Source organism: Aulostomus chinensis, chromosome 9, assembly GCF_037954235.1.
Source record: "Aulostomus chinensis isolate RoL2024-O1b breed Wild chromosome 9, RoL_Achi_v1.0, whole genome shotgun sequence".
NCBI classification, from domain to species: domain Eukaryota; kingdom Metazoa; phylum Chordata; class Actinopteri; order Syngnathiformes; family Aulostomidae; genus Aulostomus; species Aulostomus chinensis.
In genome coordinates, this window is record NC_141328.1 from 20,673,671 (window position 1) to 20,701,161 (window position 27,491).

Sequence of the window (27,491 nt, forward strand, 5' to 3'; positions counted from 1 at the left end):
CAAACTAACATTTCCATTAGCTTTGGGCTGTTTCAGTGATAAATACCAACTGTTAGCATGCTAACAAGCTACACAAAGCTTAGAGATGCACAAATTCACATTTTTTTTCCAGTTCCAATCAAATACACACCTTTTGAAACAGATGATTCCACGTCTACACTTAGCTAGAGAACACAGTGACAAGATAAAGTCTGCCAAGAGGCGCAGTCCTCAACGCCACAAATAGACTTCTATTCCTCTCCACTGTGTTACGGTGGAGTCTCAAAGTTTGAGGACAAACATTTCAAAACATGAACAAATATGTCAAGAAACAACCAAAGTTCTGCAGCTGAACGCCGCAGCACCACCACCACCACCAGGCATTTGTTTGAATATATTTCAAGAACAGGTTTTTATTGATGACGCACCCAAACATCTACACTGCAGGAATACCTTCAGTGGGCTAGATTCTCTTATTTACACAATGTTTCCACAAAGTCATACAAATACTTGATAGGTGTCATGTCAAAGAATAGATATAATACATTAAGAACCGGAGAACTGGAAATGGGAGATTTACATGTTGTATAAAGCAAATATCACATCAAATCTACAAATGCATGAAAGAAAATAAATGAAAATCTTTAACTTAATTACTACTGCAAAACAAGTCCTACATCAAACTCTGTAAGCAAGTTGAGTGTCCATGAAATGAGGGAATTCAGCTTATGTTTCTTTCCTCAGGAGTTCTGATAAAGGCAGACATATTTTTGTCAGTAAATCTTTGAAAGGCAAGGATGAGATAAATCAAACTGTTTGTACAGCCAATCTTGTCCTTTTGTTTGCAAAAACAAAAGAGAAGTGAAGGACACATGGGAAGACAGTTTGTCACTTCTTCTGCGGCTCGCTCTCACTTGATGTGGACCACTTTCTCATCAGTTTTTAACCGTTTGCGTTTGGGCTGTATGAAGTCCTCCCCAGAGTCGTCTGTGTCATCTTCCTCTTTCTCCTCCGTGTCCGCAGACTCTGCCTCAGGTGTTTCAGGGAAGCTCTGCCCTGGGAACATCTCCCGCAGCTTCTCCTCAAAGTACAAGCTCACCGCCTTGCCAGAGATCGCCATCTCTGACCCCTCCTGCCGGAGACGAGAGATGTGGAGGAGGGAGGGAGAGATGAATGGGTAGAAGCAGAGAGGGGAAAGAGGAGACAAATTAGATGTGGTGAAAACTTCTGCTGGCAGGGTTACCCCGGCTAAACCTTAGTGTACAGAGCAGAGATATCCTGCTGCCCCACCCCGCCCCACTGTAGCTCCATTTCTGCAATTCACAGTGTAAAACACACAACACATCCACATTAGGTGATCATTTTAGGAATCACGTGTTCACACCAAATCAACAACAGCACAGACACAAGTCGTCAGCTGAAGAAATCTCCATGCTAAGACGAAGGGCAAAAGCATTCTTGGAGCCTCAGTGGGAGGGGACAGAACATCTGTGCTCTATTTGAAACGGCTTACCTGCGTATTAATCTGTTTCTCCTCATCATAAACCTGGATTATTCGAGACATCTAAAAAGGGGCAATAACATTACAACAAAGAGAGTGAAGCAGCAGGAGAAAAGAGTTCACAGCACAGGGAGGTTAGAGAACAACAGATCAGAAGTCTGTTTACAGCCACCTGTGCTCCAGTCTACAAGGGGTGCACCACCTCGCTGACATGTAGCAGCCTACTCTCAGTCTACTCTTGAGCCTTGAGGAAAGATATTCTCACCACTGTGCCTGTGAATCAACGCAATACTCGCTGAACTAAACTATTTTAAGATCATATAACTGGATGTAGACAGTATCACTTTAAAAAGACCAGAATTAATTTTTTTTTTTTTTTAAATTTCAAGACGTTTTTCGAATCTTCATATCTAGAAAGACAGATATTTTCTGTGTGCGTGTGTAGGGATGGGTGACTGTATGTTGGCTCGAACATCTCAAATCATATCACAATCATCCAGTCATAGTGAACACTGCGCATGCACCGCTTCGCTTGCTGAGAATCGCTGCTGCGGACTGAAGCTGAAGCTTTTACACCACCGAACTTGAAAAGCTCTCCTCTCTAGTCGCAGCGTACGCATTGAAACCTCGAGATGAGACATACTGCTACCTGAAGGAAGCCAGTAATTATTTTCCATTAATTTGTCATCGTCTGTACATTCACCAAAACTGTTATCAATGTCATTACAGAGACACTAATTCTGCTATTTACATATTTGTTTACCAAGCTACCTGCTCTGGGAGAACGGAAAAAAAGCTCTAAATCGATCCTGAAAAAGTAGACATGTATGTGTTGCCATTGGGGGAGAGCAGTCAGTGATTAATTGTTAATTCTTGATTAATCACTGATGTGACAAAGTTATTACTTTGAGACTGGCATAATCTAATTAGCAGTGTCCAGCTGAAATCACTCAATGTTGTTTAGACTCTCAGAAATTGACAAAGCAAAACATCACATCCTTCAAAAGTGAAGACCCCGCTTGCTGCTAATTCCAATGAACTAACCCTCGGTGGGGGGAGGGGGCTCTGGTTGCCGTCCTATCACCATTAGCAAAATGATGTGATGTCCCGGGGTAATTGTCATTCCAGACATGATTGCCTCCTCAAACTAGAGGCTCGCTCATGTGGTTGGAAGGAATAATACAAGAACATATTCAGGTGATAGATCTTCAAGTACAGACAGAGGTGACATGATACCATCAGCAATGAAACCCATACCCACACCAGCAGTAAAATGGGAAGCAGCAACAGAAATACAAACATTTGATGTGCATTCTCCCACAGAAGACTATGCTTTCAAATGAAGTGGAATATAAAACGATCATCAATCACAAAGAAACTTGTCAAGTGTAGTGCAAACAGTGTTAACAATGTTGGGGACAGTGTTCCTGCAGCCAGTGAGAGGAGAGCACAGTGACGCTTTTACACTCCGACAGCCAGGGTTAGTACGTGTACCAAACTGTGCACACACCCTAGCACCACTTCCCACTTCCTTTTCCCAAAGTCAAGATGTGCTTTTACATGAAGGTTAGACGAATATATCAGATTGCCAACACTGGCCTTAACTGAAGCAACACAGAAAACACTGATATCTACATCTCTAATCTACTGATATTCTATTTACCTACGCTTTTTTTTTTTTTTGCAGCAGTTTATCTACAGGCCTTACGTTTCAGGCTTGAAAACCAACAAATTATTTTATCTGCGAGTCAGAATCGGCTGGTGGCAATTTAGACTATCAGTCTAACCCTCGTCTGCATGCGCACACACAAGCAGATGCCATTCCCCGACGCAGGCTAAAGATTCATGCTGCTCACCTCATTGTACTTGGCACAGTTTTTGAAGACCCTGCGCATGTCAGACACAAATTCCTGGGTGGACTTGTAGTACTGGGTGCTACGTTGCTGCAGCTTTTTCTTCACTTTCTTTAGGTCCATGGGTTGCTTGATGATCTTGTAGTAATTTGGCACCTATGTTACACCAAAAAGAAAATGTGTCAGACTGCTTCTGAAACAATGCAAAGGAATGAAAAAACAAAACTTCAATGTGAAGACAGAGACCGTGGGACTTGTGTTGTTTTTTGTAATGTTATCACTGGAGGTGGGTTAAAAATGTCTATATACCGATATTTTATCGATATACATTTGTAGGAAAGATTATCGATACATAAATCCCAGTATCGATCTTTTAAAATGCATTCGATTTTTGGATCTCGAGTACACTCAGCAACCAGGAAACTACAAGTCACTGCAACAACCCTCGCTGGAGAAAGAATTTGGGATGAAGTTTCAGTCCACGCCTCCATGTGCAGAGAACATCACTTCGGCTCTGGCAATTTTTATCTGCAAGGATCTCAGACCATACTGTGTGGTAGAAAATGTAGGCTTCAGACACCTCGTCCAGACACTGGAACCACGCTATGTGCTACTGACACGGAAACAACGGAGTCAAGTCACAATCTCAAAGATGTACAGAGATGTTAAAACAACGTAGCATCTGCAATGAAATCGGCAGAGAGAGTTGCCATCACTTGCGACAGCTGGACAAGCAGAGCTACGGATTCCTACTTGACCATCACCTCTCATTACACTGACAGTAGCTGGTCCCTCATGTCCCACGTTTTACAAACACGGGCGATTGAAGCTCGCCACACCGCGAGTCATATTGCTGAGCTGCTGACAGTTGGTGGAAGTCTAAGTTGCCCTTTTGTTTTGAATGACGGTCATATATTAAAATAAAAAGTGCATGCTGTTGTATAACTATTGTTCAATGGTCAGTTCTCAATGTAAATATTAATATTTAATTATGCAGCAGGTTAGAGGGTTACTTTTACAATTGAATTTACAGCATTAGTCCTTTGAGAATCTCTTCCGTTACCAAAGCAAAATTGGTAAAGTAACTAAAATATCGTATCGTATATTGTATCGAATCGTATCGGAAATCGTATCGACTTGGGACCCAGTGTATCGAAATCATATCATATCGGGAGGTCAGTGGTGATACCCAGCTCTAGTTATCACGCATTTTCCTTAAATGGATATACAATATAAAACATCAATCCTTAAACCCACATTGTAAACTGCATGAGATTTGAAAATATGGGACGGAAACTGAATTTTCATTGGATGCAAAAATTTTAACAAAAAAACAACAACTTTTAAATGGTTTCTACAAAAAGAAAAGTCAACCAAATACTGAAAAATGTAAATACTATGGAAATCCATTTCACCCAGTGAGACCTACACAGACCCAGCAGCGGGTGGAGGAGGAAAACTAAAAGCAACAGCTGTTCATTGATGCAAAAAAATGGACAAAAATATGCACATCACATCCAGATGTATCCATGTACTTGGTGCTGCACCAATTTTACTTTGATCCATGTTCTTTAAAAAAAAAAAAAAATTCAAAGACCGTCTCTGACACGACGACAGACGTCATTAGCCATAGAGGAGAAATGATAAACATCAAGGCTACCAAGAGGTAATGGATCACAGCAAAAAGATCAAATATGAAATAAAACGAGGAAAATCATTTCAGTGATTAGGGTGTGTGTGTGTGTCATGTTGAGCCACTCACAGTGCTGGGAACAGGTTCTCTGAAGCCTACGCTGAGCTCATGACAGAAAATATACAACAGGAGACGTTCACATCTCTGCACAAAGGAGAAGGGAGAGAGTTAGCAGCGTTTCACCACCCCTGAAAAGGCCTGCAAGGATGAGCTGGCTGTACTGACCCTTTGGTCCTCCGGACTCAGGACCAGGTCTCCTTTGACCTTCCTACTCTCGTCACAGTATTCGATTTCAGGGCTGGTTAGACTCCGGCAGAACGTGCAGAGAAAGTCACCCCTGAGACACAAACAGGCATCCTCAATATTCACATTACTATCGAGAGTTGGATTTGGATTCGTTTGAGACTTCTGTGTTTTTGTGCTGGTACGGGCCTGTGGATACAACAACATCAACTTTGCTCATGTCTAAAGCGTGTTCTGGGTTTAAAGACGCTTCTGTGCTCTTTTGGACATTTCTCTTTTCTTTTTTAAAATGTTGTGGATCAATTTTTCAAATATCACTCAATCTGGACATGCTGTTTTATAATCACTGCAGTGTGCAACAGCAGTGAGACCTAGGAAATACACATTATTCCTCTGGACTGACCACTTACTTAGGGAAGATTTTGATCGTGGGCACATGGCATTTCATGTGGAACACTTTAGGACAGCGGTCACAGCACAGCAGGTCACCACCATTGATGCACACAGCACACCAGTCTTCATTGGGGTCGTCCTCCTTCCCACCAGCACTCGCTGTTGTTGCCCCGTCCCCTTTGGTTTCTACCCCCTTGTCTACATTCCCATTAGTGAGCTGAGTGCCTGTTGTGGATGGCGAGGTAGTGGAGGTCATATTTGTAGTAGAAGAAGAGGTGGCAGCACTTGAGCCGTTTAGCCCAGAACAAGGTGTCTCTGACTGGGGCTCAGTTTTAATGCGCTCCCCTAGAACCTTGAGAGCATCTGGGCCTGCAGATACGACACCCAATACAGGAAGGGGGCTGTTTTCAGGACTGCTCATCTGAGGGGAAAACACACAGACACACACACACACACAGACACACAAAAAAACATAAGTTTCTGTCTTACTGCCACACATGTTTTACTCACAAATGAAATTAAATGACTTTTAAATTTAAGTCCTCCAATCCCAGTGCGGATGGGACAAATTAACATGAATTCTGGTGAATAAGATTAAATACCTAACTTGGCTAAAGTTTGTCTAATCATTTTTAATTACTCAGTCCGAGCACATGTGGAAACTACTACCTCAACGCCGCATTTTCCATCTTCCGATCCAACTTTCAAATTCAATTACATATCAAAGAAAAGGGCATGAATTCTGTCAGAATGATCACGCACAAGGCATTCATACGAGTGACGAGTTATCAAACCAAAAAAGTCAATATCATGTATTCACATTATATACAACATACTGTGACAATATTCCTCTTAGCAGTTTCTCTGACCTTTTGTCACAATGGTAATTTGTCTGTTTCAGGTAAGATCAATGAGTCATGTATGAATGTGCGTTGACCACAACCATAATGCAGCACAGCCTGAATCAGCGGTCAGCAGGTCAGAGGAGAACATCTCTCTCGTGGCCAAACTCGAAGGTTTATGGATCCAAAAAAAGAACTGCATTCGTACCATGCAGGCACTTCTCCCAGCATCCTTGCCCCGCTCCGTCTTCACAGAAGAAGATGGACAGCTGTAGCTGTCGTTTGTACCGGGTTCTTGCTTCACCCTCACCTGCTCCACAGTAGCTCCACCTCCGGGTCCTGCCCTGCCTGCAGAGCTACAACTTAACAGACACACAGGCAATATTAATGCAGCAGCTTAAAATTATTTGAAGCTGGAGCTAACCTTGAAATGCTTTTTTTAAAGCACCACACAAATGTAGTGTTTGCTGATTTCGTTTCACAAATGACCTCTTACCTGCCTCTGCTGCCTGTGCTGGATGTACTGGAGGGCCGTGCTGGTGTGTGGGCATTGGACAGACCTGCAGATCAGACAAAAATGACAGGAAAGATGTGAAAAAACAGTAACTGTACACAGTATCAAACAATTTAATCCCACTGAGCACAATATACATGTTTTTATTCCGGACTTTTGTTAACAATTTTGCCTGTTATTGAGTAAAGCAAATATGTAACAAGACAATGTACTTAGGGGGGAATTTAAGGATTGAAGCCTCAACTCTTAGTCTATGATACACTGTGTTTGTACTGCCTTTGTTCTATTAAGCACAGAAAATTTGACATTTTTAGCCAATTAGAACTGTAATCTTTGATCCCACAGCCATCGGAGCATAGAAAAATATATTGAATTTCTAGGAGTCATTCCAGGCGTTTCCCAGAGATACTCCTTTTATCCTACAGGTGGCACCATTTTACTGTATTACACCTGTGGTGCAAATACAAGCGACTTCCATGAGAGGTAATGCGTGAGAATAGAATAAATATATTAATTAATATCGCTTAAAGATGTCAAGTGAGGGGTAGCTGCCTGTGTATTAAAATCTGTGAAACCATTCTGAATGTGACTTGGAGTTTCCGTATTCTTGTAAGTGTGTTTGCGTACCTGAAGACCCAGGCGAGTGTGTGGAAAGTCCAGGTGAGGGGTTCATGTCCACTGAGCCTAACTGGTGCTGCGTGCTGGCTGTGATGTAACGAGACAGGAGGTGTCCCAGGTTGCTGGAACCTGCATCCTCCAGCTTACAGAGGCAAAGAAAAAAAATCGTCAAAATCTTCTTCAGACTTTAAGATTCAATGAAATTGTTAACTATCAGCTAGGGAAGAAAATGTTTCCCTATGATACTTCTACGACTACTACCACGACTACTACTAATGTTATGACACATTTAATTGATAATTGACAAGAGATGTTTTAAACACTATAATGATCATTATTTTAAATTCTTAACTTTAATTTTCTTAACTGAATTGAAGCAGAAAAAATATATTAAGTGACAGGAAAATATGTAGAAAATGTTTTGAGTTGTTCTACCCTGTGTGAAACACACATACACACCTGAATGGGCGGGATCTCAGGAAGGCAGGGCAGGTTCTCTGGGTTGGTGACAGAGGGGATGAGCTCGATGGGACCTATTACGGGGCTGGCAGGGCCACGGTGACCATGGGCTCCAGCCATACTGGCACTGGTGGGACTTGTGGGGTTGGCATTATGGAGGGACGCCACCGGGAAAGGGCCGGCGTGTCCTGGGTTGGAATGCTGCATGGAAAAAGAGAGGGAGGAATAGAGGAAATGAGGATAAAGAGAGATCCAGTGGGAGAGGGGCAAAAAGAGGGAAAAGAATGGAAAGAAGGAATGGGAGGGATACGGACAGGAGTAATGAGGCAGGTCAATTATTTCGGACTTATCAAAAAAAAAATCTTGATCATGCATTTGGGTCAGACCACATGCTGCACAAGACACACAAATGACAAAGTAGGAAAAAGGTGCCAAACCCCTGATTGTAGTAAGAAACGAAACCTTTGGTGGCTCATCTCAGATTCTAAAGACATCTGGACACAGAGAGAAAAAGGGGCTGGATATAGTGCAGGTTTCTCTTTCCTAGTCTTACATGCAAGCAATAAATACACATTTATATACTGTGTACTTGATTTCGGCAAGTACTCCGCTTTGTCTGTACGCGTATATTGTTCAAGAATACCCTCGTCTGAAAACTGATATGAAAACAGCTTTCGTTTTCAAGGGTGAACAATTCTGTTCTAGCTGACAGTCGCATGCCAGTAACAACATGTGATTGTTAAATCCATCTTCAATGAGATTGCGTCCTTGTCTGCATAATATCAACATCCTAATCCACATCTGGGTTATTTTTATTGAAACCACTAAAACACCACTGGCAACAGAGAAATTTTCAACACCATAACAGGTCAAACAGTGTAAATGAATGTTTTAATTGAAGCTATACAATGGAAACTTGATGAAAAAAATGAATGGAAGTTCTACAAGATGTTGAATTGATTTTTAAAATAGCGGAAACATTCAGAGTCAATGACTGATGTAATTATTTGCAAGATTTCTGCAAAGACCTTTGAGGCGGCTACTAGGAAAGCAGAAGTCTTTAAAAGTCATACACGCCGCAATTTTGATCAAGAACACAGGAAGATTTAAATCTTTCAACGACAAAATTCTTCTTTAAATGCCACATTATGTACATTCAGTAAAAATATGCACAGCCCCCTCACCTAAAACCAGTTTCGTAGAATTAATATATATTCTTGTGTTTAGTTACATATTTAGCTTTATGTTACAATGTCTAAACATTCACACAAACATATCCACCCCTTTACACAATGCTTTCAATGAAGAAAAATGACGCTGCTGTTAAACTTCGTCATCAGTATAAATGTAGACCAAGATGGAACTGAGAACAAATGGTTGCTCCTCTGACGTGGCAGAGGAGGAATTAACAGTGCTGAATTGATGTCTGTGATAAAGAACAGCCGGAGTGAGGGAACAGCCCCTTCAAGAACAGCTTCACAGGTCAGTTTCCACATTAACCCTCTGTCAACATGCCATGCTGGCATTGTTACATATTTTGGCCCCCACAAGTTTATTTGATTCCTAATTTTTAAGACCACTCAAATGTAGCAGAAGAAGAAGAACAAAAAAAAACCCCACCAAACTTGAGGGGTCCAGCATTTTGGCCCATTAGGTATACAGGGCTCCTGGTTTTCAGACCTCCTCAACTCAGTTAAATGGGGTCTCTCACACACAACCAAATGTACACCACACCTGCATAACTTACATTCAGTTTTGGGTTTAAACATTACACCTCAGTCCACGTGCACTTATTATCTTTGCTGTAATCAGTCACTTCAGACTCTATGTCTCATCACAATATCTTACAGGTTTTACTCGGTCAAAAATTTCTTTGGCCTTAGTTGAGTGCACTTTTTAGGGTGGACGAATGCCTGTGATCCATTAAAAAACACCAATATACAACTTATTTTAAAGAAAAGAAGAGGAAGAAACAAGTTTCCAAAGAGACATGTTGCTGCTCTACTTTGGACAAGCTATGTCATAGATGTCACCATTATACTGCTATTTCTTGTCTCTTATCAGCAGACAGATATACTGTGATACAGATATACAGAGATACTGTTAGCCATCCATCTGATAAGTTAAGAGTCAGCCAGTGTATAATTCTCCAGTATGAAGTCGGCCTTAGAATCATCAGTCTTAACTTTAACTAATGAAATATTTGGCGCATGGCCGCTAATCATTTCTGCAGACCGCTAGCTAACCACTAACTGTAGCACCAACAAGTCTATGGTGGTGATAACCAAGTGTCTGGAGCACTGGATGCACAAAATGCAGGGAGTTTAAGGCCCAGCCCCACCTTCACATCCACCTGAGGCCCCCTACCTTTTAATAATTAGCGATCAGACATATTTAAAGAGCCTCCTTAACTCAAACAAAAAAACAAAAAGGGACAGCATAAGTGATTTCATTATATGTAAACAATTTAATATTTCATTACTTTTGTTGTTAATATAATTATTGGTGTATAGATTTATTATCTACATCTTGCTGGTAAAATTAAGCCACTGCACCTGTAGAAGAGCGAGTGATGTCTGCAGCAAGAACACTGGTCAGAAATCTTTAACCGTCTCATTTGTATTTTAGTACATCTGTGTCGTTATGCCTCAAATTTCCAGCAATTCACGAATTACACAGTACAGCATTCCATGTAAAATCAAACCAAATATCAAAATATCCTCTTTTTCATTGAAGTGACACCAGCATGTGATTTTGCTGACCTGTCTCTGTAATTGAGGCTGCATCATGGGGGAGTATTGCTGTCCATTATGTCTCGGCTGAGCTGTTGGCATCCGGCCCTGTGGTGGACCTGGTAGACGCATGTGGGAGGAAGGGTACATGGAGGGGCCCGGCCCGCCGTTCATGCCCACAGGCCCTCTTGTGAGCTGCTGCATACTTATGAGCCGGGGAGGCTGGTTAGAAAAAAGCACGCACACACACGCACGCACGCACGCACGCACACACACACACACACGGTGACAATCAGATCAGTGGACAAATGCACCAAATCAAATGAAAAACTTGGATGTGGGCAGAAAAATGTGAGGAGGGGAGATCAGCACATGGACCAGATGGGTCACTTCATGCTTGGATGAGTATGATACACTAAGGCGACTACTATTACAAAAGCATCCCTGATTTACCACAGCTATTTGCTGCTTATCACAGTCTGTAATATACTGGCTATAACTGGTACTTGACTTTTGGTTGAACAAAGGTTAGATCACACTGGATTCTTGGCCCTTGTGATATCAATTTTGTTTAGGTGTATTTAGACTGAACAGTTCATTTAATTATTTCAAAGAATGAGGAAGCGAGACTTCTTGTTGATAGGAGCTCAATTTAACAGTGTATGCTCTGAAAAATAAAAATAACCTGCAGTTAATAGCCTGAATAATACAAAAGAACTTGTATGGCCTGTCTGGTTTATGAAAAAAAACAACACAAAACAAAATACAGAGGTATTGCAACAAGTAAAACCACCAGTAATGTCCACAGGCGTAGGTTCTCAGTCGGTGTCCATCTGTGTTCACCTTGTTCCCTTATAAGTAATGTCGTCCTCGTAGAAGCTCCAAGGGGTCTGGAGAAAACCTCTAAATAATTTAAAAAGATTGTCGTGCGCTGGCCAGTGCATTTATCTTTACCTGCTGCTGAACCATGGGCGGGCCAGCCTGTCTGGCGTGCTGCTGGGACATTTGGGAAGCAATGCGCATCTGTTGCTGGATCTGCTGCTGGTGCTGATGTTGGTGCTGCTGCTGTTGTTGCTTCTGCTGGGCATAAGCTGCCTGCTGCATGTGCTGCAGCCGCAGCTGCGCCAGGTTGATCTGTCCGGGGTGTTTGCCAGGGTGACCTTGGCCTGGTGAAATGGAAGGCCCTCCTACCATTACATTGGGCGGCTGAGTAGGCGGAGGTGGCTTCTCGATTACCAAGTTACCTACAGTTAAGAGAGAGACAACAGTAAGCATATTTTTCCTTTTCATTGATACAGACAGAACACGTTAATACATTTGTTACAGTATCATTTTTTAGAGGGACAAGGCCAATGTATGATAAGAAAACAAATCTGGCCAACCAAGATTTACATTTACTGTTTTAATTTTATAGTTATCTTGATTCAAATCTATCAATAATAATAAAAAAAACACAGGCAAAATCTACACAAATAATTACAGACTTATGAAGGAAAGGTGCTCCACACCTAGATTCACCACATTTTTGGCCCAGAAGGTGGGATCACAAAAAAAGCGCACTACTCCGTTGGCCTGGGGGGCTGGTTCTAGTCTGGCTTTGAAGAGCTGGCGAAGCTGGAACAGGATCTGCATATAAACGCATACACAATAATAGTTTTATTTGTTTATTGGTTCTGGCTTTATCAGAACAAGACAGTCCCTCAGTGGCCCTGAGGGGGAAAAAAAATTTCAGAAGAAGAAAAAAAATTCACAAAACAGTTGCTGTGCTGTAGCTGTAAAATCTTGCCTTGCTTTGTGTTACATTGTCGTGTTTTGCCCTTTAGGGCCACTGTAACAAACAGCCTGTCTGTTGACAGGACTCCACAATCCCACAATAACATTAACTCAATTATCTCATTTCCTGAATTCAAGTGGCAGAAAAATCCCTTTGGTGAGCCAAATAAAAAAGATCCCATGCATCCAATGTGGGACAAAAATCTGGATCTGCAGCTTGCAGTTGGGAGGATACCTCCCCAAAAAATGATATTTTAGCTGGTATCCTCTGTTGTATCTCTCCTGAATGACAGCTTCCAAATTCCTCTGAAAGGTTAATGGCTGGCCTGACCCCAAGACCTCCACCTGGGTCGGAAGTGAACCTGTGGTACCTTTTCATAATCGTAAATTTGTAGCTAGAACATTTCCTGATAGTAAAGCTGGACACTCATGGCGCCAGCATTGTCTATATGCGTAGCTGTGTTTAGACTACGTGAAGGTCACATCTGTGCAGAATGTTCGAATTCAGTCTTACTGGGTAGTACTTGACATTACTAGTATGAGTGTTTTGAAGAGGGTCAGGCACAGATGTTCCGGGGGAACTGATTCAACCTCATCTCACAGCGAACCTTGTACATCTGTCATGGACATGTCCATTTACAGTGTGTGAGCCACCTCTGAGTCTCCAGCCTGTTTCTTGTGTCTGACGAATTTCTTCATCAAACAAAACTCCTCCACAGTGGAAGCATAATCGATTATAACAGACTGTAACTGAACATCAGCATACAGCTTTCGTCCGATCCACCCATCTTTGTCCATCCTCATTCAAGTTAACAGAGAAACCGTAATGTTCCCAGACTTTGCCATTCCAGGAGGATCCTCAAGATCCGGTTTACTTCTGTTTGGGGATGTTTAGTGGAGTGGCTGAACCAACGCCCAGCCCTTGGTGAACACCTACAGTACAGTGACTAAACCAATGCTGCTTTACTTCTTCACGTGTGCTGAACCGAAAGCTCCATATCAAAAAATGTACAAATATATGTGATGATGTTGGCATTCCTCAAATCAATTACTGTACACTGGATGAGTGATATTTCTCTGATGTACAACATCAATTTTAATAAAAGCCATTCGGGGTGCAAAAGCCTCGTGTTCCATGTGGAGGATATTAGATTACATGTCAGTTTAAGCACCAAAAACATGATTTGGAACATTTGGATGAGAGACAAACATACCGGTCTCTTGCTGTAGAGCAGAGCTGTGCTGCTGCCAGTACTGATGGCCCACTGGCAAAAGTTGAGGACATGGTGGATCTGTTGGGCTAGCTGGGTGGTGTCCTTATGCTGAGCCACAAGCCTCATGCTGCGCTCTTTGGTCACACTCTAGACAGAAAGTGAGATGATTCTAGGTAAGATGGTACGATTGAAAGAGCAAACACAATTGAAGGACTGAGAGTAGACCGAGCCAGATCGAACAAGACAAAATGGCTGTGCAGAAAAAAAAAATGTGTGGAGATGAGTATGAAGAGGTATACAACGTTTCGATCCAAACTGGGAGTTTGGTCGCAACAATTGATGAGAGAATGGAAATGAACACATTTCAGATGGGTTTCTGACATCATCGTTACAAGTAAAATTACATAATAATCACTCAGCGGCTTTTATTCACTCACCTCCAAATGCTGCAGCAAAGACTTGCCTTTCTTGTTAATCTCATTTATAAGGGTAAACACTGCAATTTTGATTTCATGCTCCACCTTCTTATGTGTCTCATTCAGCTCTTTTAACCTGGATTGAAATGAGAAACCCACATTGGTATTGGCATATTTATGTCCATGGGCAGCACAAAGGAGCAAAGGGATTAAAACAAAAAAACAAAAACAAAAAAAACCCAACCCTACCTGCTTTGCACTTGAGAGACAGAGTAATGAACGTAATTCTTCTTTTCTTGTAGTTTGGCCATTGTGGTCTCAATTATGCCTTTCTGGATCTGGAAAGCCTCCTCCAAGAACTGATACCTGAGTGTAGAACAACAGCACCGTTGAATTACCTTCAAGTTACCATGATTTTATTAACTTCATTAATAGGAAATTATTTAACATTTGGAGAATATATTATCTGTCTACATGGTTTTGTCGGGCATATGACAAGTTTGGATAAACTGATGGACTAAAGGTTTGTTATGTTGCTGGAAAGATTATCAAGTTGAGTAAATACATTTTCATCTCAGTGTCTGACCTCCTTTTTGTAACAGCTGGAAGAGTTTGCCTTAATGCCTTGAAACAGTTTGTAACAATGCTCATTAGTTTTACAAAATGCACTTTGCAAATTTTCAATATTGGAATGGGAATACAACTATAAAGGTAATATGAAATATGTTTATTTTATTTCTCATATGGAGTGCGTAAAATGTCAGTCATGACCTACATCTCTTACTTCTCAAGAAACACTCCAGCAGTCCATGTTGGAGAGGCGCTTACTATAAAACCTTATACAAAAACTTCCTTATTTTCAATCAACTGTACAGAATATTTTCTAAGGGTGACCTGGATGCTTCAAGGCTTCCAAGCTTCATTCGTTACCATGGCAATCAACACCCAAATCAGTACTCAATGCCACCATGTTTTAGTCCCCCCCCACAATAGTCATTCCAAATAAGTCAGTAGTATTGGTGCAACACTGTGTATTGTTCCTGATGCAAAGCATGAATTATTGTTACTTATTCTGAAGACAGCCCTTAAACTTCACAGTTTTGTGAGTTGCAGCTCTCGTTTGAAGTCACTTGACCGAGACTGTTCCGCCGCCAGGCTTTCAAGGACACCACACAGGTGAGATGTTGGAAAAAGTCAAACGTCTGGACGAACTTTCACATTTGCAGAGATGACACCCAAAACAACCGAGCGCCAGATCAGCCTAACAAACCTGTCCTATCACAAATCCACGAAGAGTTTGGATAATCAGCTGACAACTGGGGCGTAACCCTTGCTAGGGATCTCTATGGCTAATGTTTGCTTAGTTGACTTGCACTTATGAGATGCTGATTTGGGTGAAGCTTTGATTAATCAAAAGGTAATTAACACCTAAGCTCCTTTGTATTCAGGACAGCCCCAATATAGTCATCTATTTCTCCATACGTACCAGTGTTTTTTAATGGTAACATTAACATCATTATCAGTTGGCCTTGAATTAAGGCGGTTACATGTTTTCTCCTAGTTTTTATTAACAACAGATCATTAAAATGCATCAGTAATTATCAAAGCTCCAAACATCATTTTTAGGATGAAATGTTTCAGTTATGTTGCTCTGCCTTATAATGAGCCCTACAGATAAACTTGGGTTGATGAAGCCCAATGTGGGAAAAGTTAATCAGCCAGAGGGCTTATTAACTATTAACGTCACACTCCCAGCTACACAAACATAAAGCAGGCATGTGCGTCACTGAGATGGATTACCCATCTCAAGCATGTTTCAACTTTCTGTAATTGCAATTTTAATAATGAAATGAGCTGAAACCAACGGACTCCGGCAGAAAAGGCAATCAATCAAAGCTTTGTGATAAGCTCTGGAAAATGGTGCTAAATACAGACATTCGGCAAAAGATACTTACATTTTTGGGCATTTAAAAGAGGAAGAAGTTATCTGGCAAATGTCTTAACCAGGTGGGTGCCCGAGTGCACACCAGCTGTAGCTATACTAGAGGTTCCATTACAACCAAAGTGTGTGTTTGCACGCTAAGCTACCTGTGTTCTTTGTGTTCCAGCAGCTGACAGTCTCTGCAGGTCAAAGTGTCACAGGTTTCACAGAAAAGCTTCAGTGGCTCTTGCTTGTGGATCGGACAGAAAACGGGCCTCTGTCCTGATGTACTGACAGATCCTATAGACACACACGATACAACACCAGTGGTTCGCAGCAAGATAGGCAGAATTATGACTGAAACTGTCAGTGTCTGGATATATGGTCAACCTGACTAGAGGCACCAACTAAGCAATCCAACACTGCAGCACTGTTACCATAGAAACAGCTAATGAGTAGCATCACATTCACTGTGTCTCAAATCAGGTTTATCTTTTAGTTTTAGCGAAACAAACATGGGTTGGTCGTTTTTTTTCATGGCCAGTTGTCTTACCAGAGGCCGCGTCAGCATCCTCTTTAGTGCGAATCTTGTGGTCCTTGGTAATTTTGACCCTCTGGTGGGCCTCCACACAGGTCTTACAGAGCCATTCTCCACACTCCACACAAAATCCTATGGTTCCAGCATTGTCTTCACAACTTGTGCACACCTTAAGAGAAAACCAGTGGGAGACAGTGAGTAGAAAACTGCATGGAATCAGACGACTCCTCTCTTTGGTGCTGCTGACGGCAATAAATGATGTCCATTTGATCACCGACACAGTACTTAAATGATGTGTGCCTTTGGACAATATTAAAGCACGTCCCAATAAAAATGTCTGAAGTGAAAATAAGAGCTCAATTCCTTATCATTTATAGAAATCCCATTCTGGTATGTTTTAAGAATGAATAACATTGTTGACTTTTTATTTTATCCCTGTGGTCAAATTGATGCAGCAATTTCTCACTGACTAATCTAAAACTGGAAAGCTAGTTCTTCATGGTGTTTCAATAGCTTTATATCACTGTAGCATAGAGTGGGATACCATTTAGTAAGATATAATAAATTCTGTTATTAAGCACAGGAACATGCACAGTCACTAAAGCCTGTGGAGGTAGTGAGTGAGAGTGTTTCTCACAGTATGCATCATAAAGGAAAGGCTTGTTTACCTCCATAAATTAAGTTACACTGCATTTAGTTCCCGTGAAATTATATTTCATAATATTCATCAAAACATGTTTTGCCAATGGTACATTAGTTGCACCTGTAACCACTACCACATATATAAAAAAAGGGTTTGATATTGCCAAATAGATCTCTATTATGTTTGGTAACTGTTACAAACTTCCTGTGGCACCCACATTGGGTAATTGATTTTATACAGGCTTGAATGTGTCTACCCTGTATACAGTATGCCTTGATGGATTTGCTTTAATTTTTCTGTCAATTGCACAACAAGATTGGGTACTTTCAATGGCAGGCATATTGGATTATTGATTTTTAGAAAAATCTTTATCATATCCTACATGCCTCGATGGATTTTGTGCTTTATGACATTTTATCATTTCAGTGCCAAGCGGGGGGAGGGGGGGGGGGGGGGGGGCTGAATGATGGTGTGAGGACAAGCATGCTACGTTGCAGTTGCAGGAAATTATCCATGTCTAGGTACTGCATCGTGAGTACTCATACCTCTGATTGCTATTTGTTTTACTTTCGCAGGCCTTAAGTTTGGTTCTGATTATTTGAGCTTATTGATTTCATGAGACATACAGTACCGTTGATGGTTTTGGGATATGTCTGAAGTTATTTACATCACAAACATTGAACAAGGCTTTTAGTCCACATCCTTGTTGATAAGTATTAAACATATATTTTCATCGTCCGAGAAAGACTGACACTTGTAGGGAAGCTTTTATTTCACTCACAATAATGTTACATACGCACTCGCACACACGTCTAGCAGATGAGAGGAACTACAACACAACCATCAAAGGTAGCAAAATGCAGATGTGCGACTCTCTCACAATAAGCTGAAATGAAGCATGCATAGAAAAGGAACCTACATGTTGGTAAGAAAATAGACCCAAGAAAATGTTCACCTATTTAAAACTATAATAAAATAAATCCATTTAGGTGCAGCATTTAGAGAAACAACTGCACGTTTACGATGAGCTGCTGGCGTGAAAATAGACAAGAGGGGACTGTAACAGGCTCAATTACCTTTAATTGCAACATAGTACAGCTATCTAATCGACTGTTGGGTAGTAATGTAGTAAAGTAATGATTGTATCATGATTTCTGTGCTTTGGCTGGTGTGAATTGTTAGGGCAGATGCCTGAGTGTTGTGGGAGGAAGGTTTGCACTCCACTGCTGTTGTTTTACAATAGTGTGATAGTCAGATTCAGGCAATGATGCTACGAATATGCAAGTTGACCGCAAAGCTAGCTAAATAACTAATCATGACTGAACTAAGCTGGCACACAGCTTTTGTCCCAGTTTCTCAGAGAAACTGTGAATAAACCCAAAAAGCAGACTAGGGGTGGGGGGTCTACCGTATGTTGTGCATAAAGGTATGTTAGAACTTTGTACTGATTAAAACACTGCATCTTTCAGTACACCACACCAAAAGACAAAATACTCAAAGTTTCCAGTACAAATGTGCATACTATTGGGTCGCTATTGAAACCATATGAATAAAACATTTTGCCATTTTTCATTTTCAAGAATGTCTTTCCAGTGTTGTTGCTCAACACTGTTGCATAGTTAGAAACAACTGCTACAGATCATGGTCAGATAAGACTTTTGCATTGTGTTCACCTTGATCAAAAATAATATCTCAAAGGAATCCAAAGTTACTGAAGCAGAGGAAATCCTAAATGTTGTTGTGCGAGCATGCATATTGTTTAATGAAGTTGTTTGATTGACTACAAGTGTTCTGGAGCTTTTGACATCAATTTTCTTTTCATTCTCCGGCATGCACATTATTAAAAAACAACTCGGCCAAAAGACCCGCAATAATAACATACCTGTGCAGCCTTTTCATCAGACGTGCTGGTAGCCTCTGTGGTATCTTTAACAAAGTAGTTGTCAATAATATCACTCTGTTTGTAGTCCTGGTGGCACACTGAACAGCGCATCACGTTTACTACAAGACAAAACACAAGAATGGACACAAGTTAAATGGGATCAAATGTCACACATGGGGTTACATTATCAGGCTCTAAGAAATTTCAGCTGACCTTTAAAAGAAAAAGAAAAGAAAGCAAACTAAGCCAAACAAAACAGTCACCATCTGGACAAGCCCATGCAATACATTACCTGATGTCTTATGAAACCCTTAACTCTCGACTAAGAATAGCCTTGCTACAAAGAGGATTAATAAGATGCCTTAAGCAGTCTTGAAGCTAATTTCCATAATTTCCTTTAGATAAATTCCTGCTGTTATTAAAAATTCCAGGCACCATGGGGCACATGCTGCCTATTCATGGGGGCTAATTGATGTATTGCTTGTCTCGAGAAGAATCAATCTAGTCATCCTTGGCTTTTTTATTGGAATATTAAATCACGCGGCCAAACTATGAGGACTCATACGTTTAATCACTTTAGCTGACATCATTAATTGAATTTGTTAGCTATTATGGCTATAATCATACACCACCACAAATAAAAAATTTAGCATATTAACTTTGCCAATTACTTTCTTAAGTCTAGTGTAATGCACAAGATGAAACTTCATATGATGAAAAATTAAGTCAGCATAATAAGTTACCCTCCCTCTACCTCATAAACCAATAAATCCCTCACCAGCCAGCTGAGGTAATATCCAGTGTAAGCTGGTTTCAGCCGGTCTACACTGGCTTGAGCAGCACACAGCCGGTTTGTGTAAGTTCCAGCTGCATGGCTCCTGAATGATTGGTTGTGAAAGCAGCTGGACTAGGATTGAGTAGAAGACATCACACCCCCCCCATACGCGCGCGCGCGCACACACACGCACACACACACACGCACACACACACGCACGCACGCACGCACGCACGCACACACGCACACACACACACACACACACACACACACACACACACACACACACAGCTGTCACTTTGAACTGGGGCAGCCCAAGCTTCAACAAGCATAAACAGCTACACATTTACATTAGGCCATTTTCCCCCAATCACCATAAACACAGCATTGAAAATGTATTCTAAACAGGATCAGAGCAGGTGATCGGGTTTAACACGGGATTAAATCCTTGAATCGCTAACAAGGAAGAGTGTGACAGGGTGAGGACGTCCTTGTTGTTTCTTTTACTGACAAACTTCATGTGAATACCACAAAGAAATGGTGGACACAGTAAACATGTTTTTCTTCATGTTAAAGCGTTAAGACAGGCCATGACATTGACTTCATTATTGTCACACAAAAAGAACTGGTTTATGGTGGTCCTCGCATGAGAAGGATCTGTTTAAATCTGTTTAAATGATCATTTCTACTGTGGTTATGTTTAAGATGTATAAGATGGGGCTACTTTGAAAAGGACAGCTTGTATCCATAAGGTTGGAATGTATGGCAGATGCAGCACTCGGGGTACCGATCCAGCTCAACATTCAAGACTTTCATTTCTGGATTGACCAAAGTGCCTTTGTTTTTATTCTCATCTTATTTTTCTCCATCTGAAGCGCTGGCTTTCTCTAAGTGATATCCTCGCTCAAACAACATGACTGCTCCCCCGTCCTCTCCTATGTCTCCTCTTAATTTCTTCAAAAGTCAACACTTTAAAAATTAATGTTGCGCCACCAAACCTTAAAAACAAAGGTCAAGCATGGATTCAGTTACTGTTTCACAAGAAAGATGGAAGATGTCGCAGCGAAATATTAAAGGCAAACCTGTTGAACAGCAGTTACAAATCTACCAGTCCACATCTAGAGACTCCATGGAGGCAGTGTGGCAGAGCAAGCAACTCCTGCAGCTACAAACATAAAAGGTGACATCAAAATGCTCAACCACATCTCACTTCCTCAACACGGACAAATTACCACCATTACCACAATGCACTCCATGAAACACAATTGTATGATAACATCTCTTCTCATTCTAAGTATCGTAGTAATAGTGCAATACTAGTAGAATATGATTGTGATTGCAGTTTTGGTTTGTTAAATACGTTAACGAGGAGAAAATGATCCCCAGCAAATACTGGCAAAATGCAGCCACTCAGACTGTCCTGAAATTAATTTAAAAAAAAAGTAAATAGAACAAAACGGCTACTGTGCATTTTGCTGTCCTTTGTGGCTGCTGGTGTCTATACCCTTTTTTAAACATTCTCAGTGAGGGTGAACTCATTACTTTCCCCCAAAATATGGTGTATTACATGCAAAGCTAACATTAGGTTGTCTATTCAACGGTTCAGTTTTTTTTTTTAAAAAAGGTTAAGTTGTGTATCCCTAATTTAGACCACTGTAAAAGTCTTCCGTACCCCAGTGTGGCAGCTTTCCACCTCTTGTCTTTTTGATAAAGAGAAGACGGCAGAGGGGGCAGTTTTGACAGAGGTGGTGGGAGTGAGAAGCTGTTGCTGCCCACAGGTTTTTTTGCTCTTCCACTCAGAATTCACATGCTGAACTTGTGGCCAATAGAAAGGGGGCAAGAAAACCGGAACGCGCAGGGATCACCGGTCAGAAAGGAGAAAAAACATGGAGGAGCTGATAATGTCGGCATCTGAATACCTGGAGGTGAACAACACACATGCAAGACATAGCGAATCCATCGCTGGGCAGCTGAATGGTAAACATTTCCCCTGTAAAATGTTATTTTTCTTTTCACAACAAAAAGTAGTATTTCTATCAACCCTGTGCCATGTTGAACAGTGGCAACAGCTACTCATAGTGAAGAGATGCACTGAAATACACAATATAGAAATTATTGACTAGTTTAATGCAAAAATTAATTCCAATTTGATTGTTATTTTAACTTAGTGGGGATTGATGATTTTATTAAGAAATTAAAATGATATGCTGCTTGACCAGAAGATTATTGAACTCGTGATTGAAGGGGCAATATCTCCAAGATGGACAAGACTACCTGCCCTGTCTTGTCATCAAAAACAATTGAATTACTCATAAACAAACAACACATGCTGTGTGCAGCAATCTTCACCCTTCCTCTACAGAAATCGAACCTCTCTGACAGTAAACTCCTTACAGCCTGTTCCACAGACCCTACTGGCTCAGTTAGTTACATTATAAACAGACGACATGCTTTTCACAAGATTTCCATACGGTAATACAAATTAGATTTGTGACGCCATCAGCATGTGTGCAGTGGTTGTTGTTGTTAGCTGGTTTATAAATAGCAATGATGGGTCATCATGACAAGTGCAGGGTCATCTGTTTAAATAAAATCCAAAAGGTTCACATTCAGAACACTTGACCAACCCAGTAAATCTACTGAAAAATTCACTCAAACCTAATTTATGGACCATTGTTTGTACAAGAAACTTAACATTTTATGTATGCTGCGCTCACTTCCAGGCAGGGCCGCGATTGCTGATTCATAACTTCAACAATGCATGAAGGAGTGAAGTTGAAAAACTACTAGACAATAATCATGAAGGCTGCTCCAAGTCAGCTGATTAAAAAGGGTAAATATTCAAGTTGCTGGAGTCTACCTGCAGAATTACATCTGGTTAGGGATGGAGACTTAGCATCAGTAATGGTTCCTGAATTTTTTGCATTTTCTTCATTTCAAATGTCCTACATTTATCTTTCTTTTTTTTTAAGTAATGATATTAAGCTGTACATTAAAGTACAATTCTTTCCACTGAGTTTTACAGATTCCATCAGAGCGTGGGTGGAACGGGGATTGTTTGCAAACAAGTTTCAACAATAATCTGTGAAGCTGTTCCCAGTAGACACAGACCTACTCTGCACACAAGTGAAGGCATACTCCAGAAAGTATGAACAGAAGTAGTACAGGTTTGTTGGGTCAGTAACTGTCTGTGTATTTAACCATTTTGGAGTATATCATTAAGAAAGTCTGCAGACATTGTTCAGCAGCATGTCACGCCTGTGTCTTCATTACAATCTAGGAAAACACGTGATCCAGCAGCAGATCCACAGATCCAGTATTTCCCCTCCGTGTACTTGGCAGTGACACTGATGTTTTAATCTTGAGATCCAGATATTGTAATGATAGCTTTTGTAATCTTGAAGTAGAAAATCATGAGAATGAATGACAGTTATTCAGGCTTCAAATTAAAATGCAATGCCCGCAGACCTTAGTGTAGTGTTTTTCTCTTGGTTTAAGTTGTGAAATGGGAGTAGAAGCATTATGGCCAGAATCATCTAACACAGATTTAAACACCTGGCTTGTTAACTCTGTGTACCGTCTGCTAAATCACTGAATCAATGAATGCATCAGTTCTGGGCTTGAGTTTGATTTTGCTTGTTGTAGCTAAACCTGCAGCTGAATCACAGCACGTGACTGAGCGGTCTGGTCCTCTACCACCAAAGAGACTACAATGTTGCCAGCATCTCTGCTGTGACCTCTCATGTGACATTCTATGTTCATTTTTGTTACAGTGCCTAACGTTGGGGTCAGTGCCTGAAGGCCACGATTCAAGCAGAGAAGGGAACTGATACGATTTTATTGATACAAATGCCATTATTGATCAGATTCTTTATTGAGTCCCTAAACGATCACTTGTGCGAATCTTGTATAGGAAAGGGTAGGCTTATAAGAATTTTCAGTGAGAACAACACACAAAATGCATTGACTATTAATACTGAAAACTGTAGGTTCTGCACTGTAACAGTTATACTAATGCACATATTACATAAAACATTCCAACTATAAAGTGATGCAAATTGCTGACTTCAGTGCTACTATTCTGCTTATCAATTACTGTATTGTTTCCTGCTTATCAATTCCTATTTTGATTTATGATTCCCAGCCCTGGATTTAGGACCCCCGCTGACTCAGTCTGTCGTCTCGGTCAGAATAACTGCGATAATCTCAGTCAGAATAACGGCGATCATTACAGTCTGAATAACTGGGGTATCACCTGAGTGTCCGTCATCATCACTGACATCATGATACCAACTGTCAGTCTGATATATCATCTGGTTGGCTGACATCACTGACATCATCTAATTATAACGCATCTCGCTTTGCGTCCCCAGTGACTCAGTGACTGACTGAGTGAGGCCTTATTTCAGAGACGCTAAGGGACATGTAGCCATGTGAAGCATGTGTAACATGTATTCACAAATTACCTGGGTGGGTGTGTTCGGGTGGCCGGAGTCTGATAACAGGTGATGTACAGCTTGGCTACGGTTTAGAATTGAAGAGTTTGTGGTGTCTAATTTCTGAATTAAAAAGGGCGAATTTTCCTCACCGTGGTTTACAACTTGTTTTAATCAAAAGGGTGATGTTTTTTGCCTTATCATGATTTATGAATTGACACACAGCCAGGTGTGGGATGTGGATACTTTATTTTAAAGCTGAATGCAAGACCTTTTGACCCCAATAGATTTGTAGCCTGACTGGTCCAACTTGTGGATTCACTCCCATTGGCAAAGTAACACACGCTTTCTGATTCCAATTAGAAAGTCGTTTATCACCGCATGACCCTGAACCAGACTCCATTAGAAATGAGGTAATGATGTCAAAAGTAGGTAAAAATGGGACGCGGTGAGAACCACATCCACACGCCCACTTTGATGGTATAAAAAGAGATGTATTGCCAGTAAATGTTCAGTAGCTTCGGCAGAACTACTCATACTTTGTACTCTACAAGGATAATAAAGCTCTCTGGACTCCAGTACTTATTTGGACTTTATATCTTTCACTAACAGAACCTAGTTGTGTCTCAAGACTTAGAACCTTTTTGAAACTTTGACTGAGAAAGAAGGTGTCGAGGCTCAGGCGGGAGGAGGCCCTGTCTCCAACTGGGCCCTGACTGGGCTTCACAGCCCTGCCAACAAATCCACATCAAAATCTCTATATATTTCACCACTTGGTAATGTAACTTTATATTTTATGCAACACTCTTGACCTCCTGTACACAGCCTGCAAGACATACACTAGTGGCTGAGTTACTGCAATCACCAATCGTTTTTGTTATTGGCTGCTTTATAAATTTGCGAAAACACATCAAAATGACAAGACCGGTTTACATAAAACCAAACAGGTTCAAACTCATAGCCAGACCAACTCAGCAAATTATTTGAAAAAAAAAATCACATAAATATTAGTCCTTTCATGTACTTGAAATACACAACAACTTTAAGCACACGGCACTCACTTCCACTTCAGGCTACACTTGCTGGCTCAGAACTGAAAGAACGCTTGAAGATATGAAAATGAAATTCCTGCAGATGATAGTGATCGAGCTTGATACGGATTAAGTTGCTAGATAGACGGTCAACAGTTTCAGTAGGAATTAAAATTAAAGAACTCTCCAAATATCCAGTAATCAAAGTGGGAATATGCAACAGTATATGTTGATTTGGACATTGGTGGTCTTCCTGAAGCACCTGACTGCTTTGATCAAGACATACAAAAGGAGATAATGTATTATTGTATTTGATTAACTCTTCCATTCAATCAAGGACAACTGCAAAACTGCAACATCCTCCCTCCTGGTGGGGCCATAGGGATGTCGCCAGCCTTCATAGCTGACATTTAAAAGGAAGAGGTGATCTATGATAGGTACCTGATGAAGATGGGAGTGTGCATCATGCCCATAAGCACCAGGGCAGTCTATTGCTATGCGCATTGATAACTCAGTGACTCTCTTATCTGATAAACAACGATACATTTAGCAGCGGTGGTAAATCTCGGACCGCTATCTATCACTAATCTGAAATAGATGACATTTATCGATACCACATTAAACTAGAGAGGATTAACTTTGATAAAAGGCAAATTGTCTGACATGGGGTGAACATATGGAAGCAGTTCAAAGGGAAAATACATGAGTTAAACGTGGAAAAACTCACCTATGTGTGTGTCGGTTTGACCGTGTGGTCCAGGCACCTGCACGCTTATCTGCCTGTCCGGCTGCGGGATGCATTTCAGGCAAAATGAGTGCAGACAAGGAAGAAGTTTTGGTTCACAGTCTCGGCTCTGAAGACTTTGTTTACACACTGCGCACGTATCCATTAAATTAATTGGAGTTAACACCGGCGTGGCCGCCGTAGCAGTGGGAGGAGGGGACATTTCTGTTGTCAGTCCGCCATCAGGGGCATCCCTAGCAACCAGGGTTTCGGCTGCAGATGGTTCTGCACTGGTACTACTGGTCCCACCTGGGCTAGCGACGCTGCTAGTGCTGGCGTTACCGTTCGCTTCTAACCCAGCACCAGCAGCCAAACCGCTGCTAGCGTCGCCTCCGTCGCCGATGGGTGTAGGTTCCTCGTTAGCATTCTCATCCGGCTCTGTTTCTTCACCTCCCTTCGTATTCGCTTCTACGACGATAACCGCTTTTTCCGCATTCGTCTCTGGTTGCTCAGTGTCCTGTGCTGAAGGCACTGAGTCCGTATTAACAGACGGTTCCATATCCTCCTCGCCTTTGTTATCCGCCATCTTCCTTCCTCTTTGAACCGCTGCACGTCCTGCGTAACTTCTCGAACCAGGAGTACGTACTTACGTTGTGACGTCAAGCTAGACGCGGTTTTGAGAGACCACGTGATATGACCAAACTTAATTTTACAACTTTGTGTCAATCAATATTTCTCAACATCAGTTTCCTGAAATAGGAAATCAAACACACATATTTAATAATTAATCATATAATTTATTCTAGGACTCAAATATGAGTCCTCCGGAGCAGGTTCTGTGTTGCTCTGCTGACAAGACCCTCTCCAATGTTTATGTGAAGAGTTTGACTATAGAAAGTCTAACAAGTAGATATTTATTCGTAAAAGAGCCAGTTTAGTTTTGTAAGTGATCATTAAAATCTGACTTTAAAAGATAGACTTTTTTTGCTGTTGGTAAGTTTTGTTTTCCCATCAACAGAGGATTCATTAATGATAAAATAAAATAAGAGCTTTGTACCAGTAAGACTCTTATTATAATGTACTATAAGATGCCCCACATCCTAATGGGCTGTGCATATAGCATTTGAAGTTAGTTTACACAGGTACAGTAAATTAGGGGGAATTTTATTCGTGGTACAGAAATTCTATTCATTTGCCTTTGATTTTTTAATGTATTGTTTTGTTTTTAACATCAACTATATTATATAATTATTTTACATCCTCCACCACCAAAGGAAGTAAATCTCTGTATTTAGTTTTTTTAATATCAAA

The 27,491-nt window shown here is 41.0% G+C and overlaps 1 protein-coding gene across 4 annotated transcripts; it reads right to left on the bottom strand.

Moving 5' to 3' along the window:
- Positions 1-26,802, bottom strand: trim33 (tripartite motif containing 33). 4 transcript variants are annotated; one of them, XM_086214163.1, is made up of 21 exons: positions 26,184-26,802; positions 19,215-19,333; positions 16,705-16,858; positions 16,319-16,451; positions 14,480-14,596; positions 14,252-14,366; positions 13,815-13,961; positions 12,336-12,453; positions 11,782-12,071; positions 10,858-11,049; positions 8,533-8,589; positions 8,096-8,296; positions 7,646-7,778; positions 7,001-7,064; positions 6,713-6,866; positions 5,680-6,083; positions 5,252-5,363; positions 5,096-5,170; positions 3,337-3,489; positions 1,493-1,543; positions 1-1,111 (listed from the first exon to the last, which is right to left on the bottom strand). In XM_086214163.1, the coding sequence occupies exons 1-21, from the start codon at positions 26,764-26,766 to the stop codon at positions 890-892; spliced, it is 3,594 nt and encodes a 1,197-aa protein (XP_086070289.1). In that variant the 5' UTR covers positions 26,767-26,802; the 3' UTR covers positions 1-889. The 4 variants fall into 4 exon arrangements, with proteins under 4 accessions (XP_086070289.1, XP_086070290.1, XP_086070291.1 ...); XM_086214164.1 differs by lacking the exon at positions 1,493-1,543; XM_086214165.1 differs by lacking the exon at positions 8,533-8,589 and having other exon boundaries at positions 3-1,111.
- Positions 26,803-27,491: the final 689 nt, after the last annotated feature.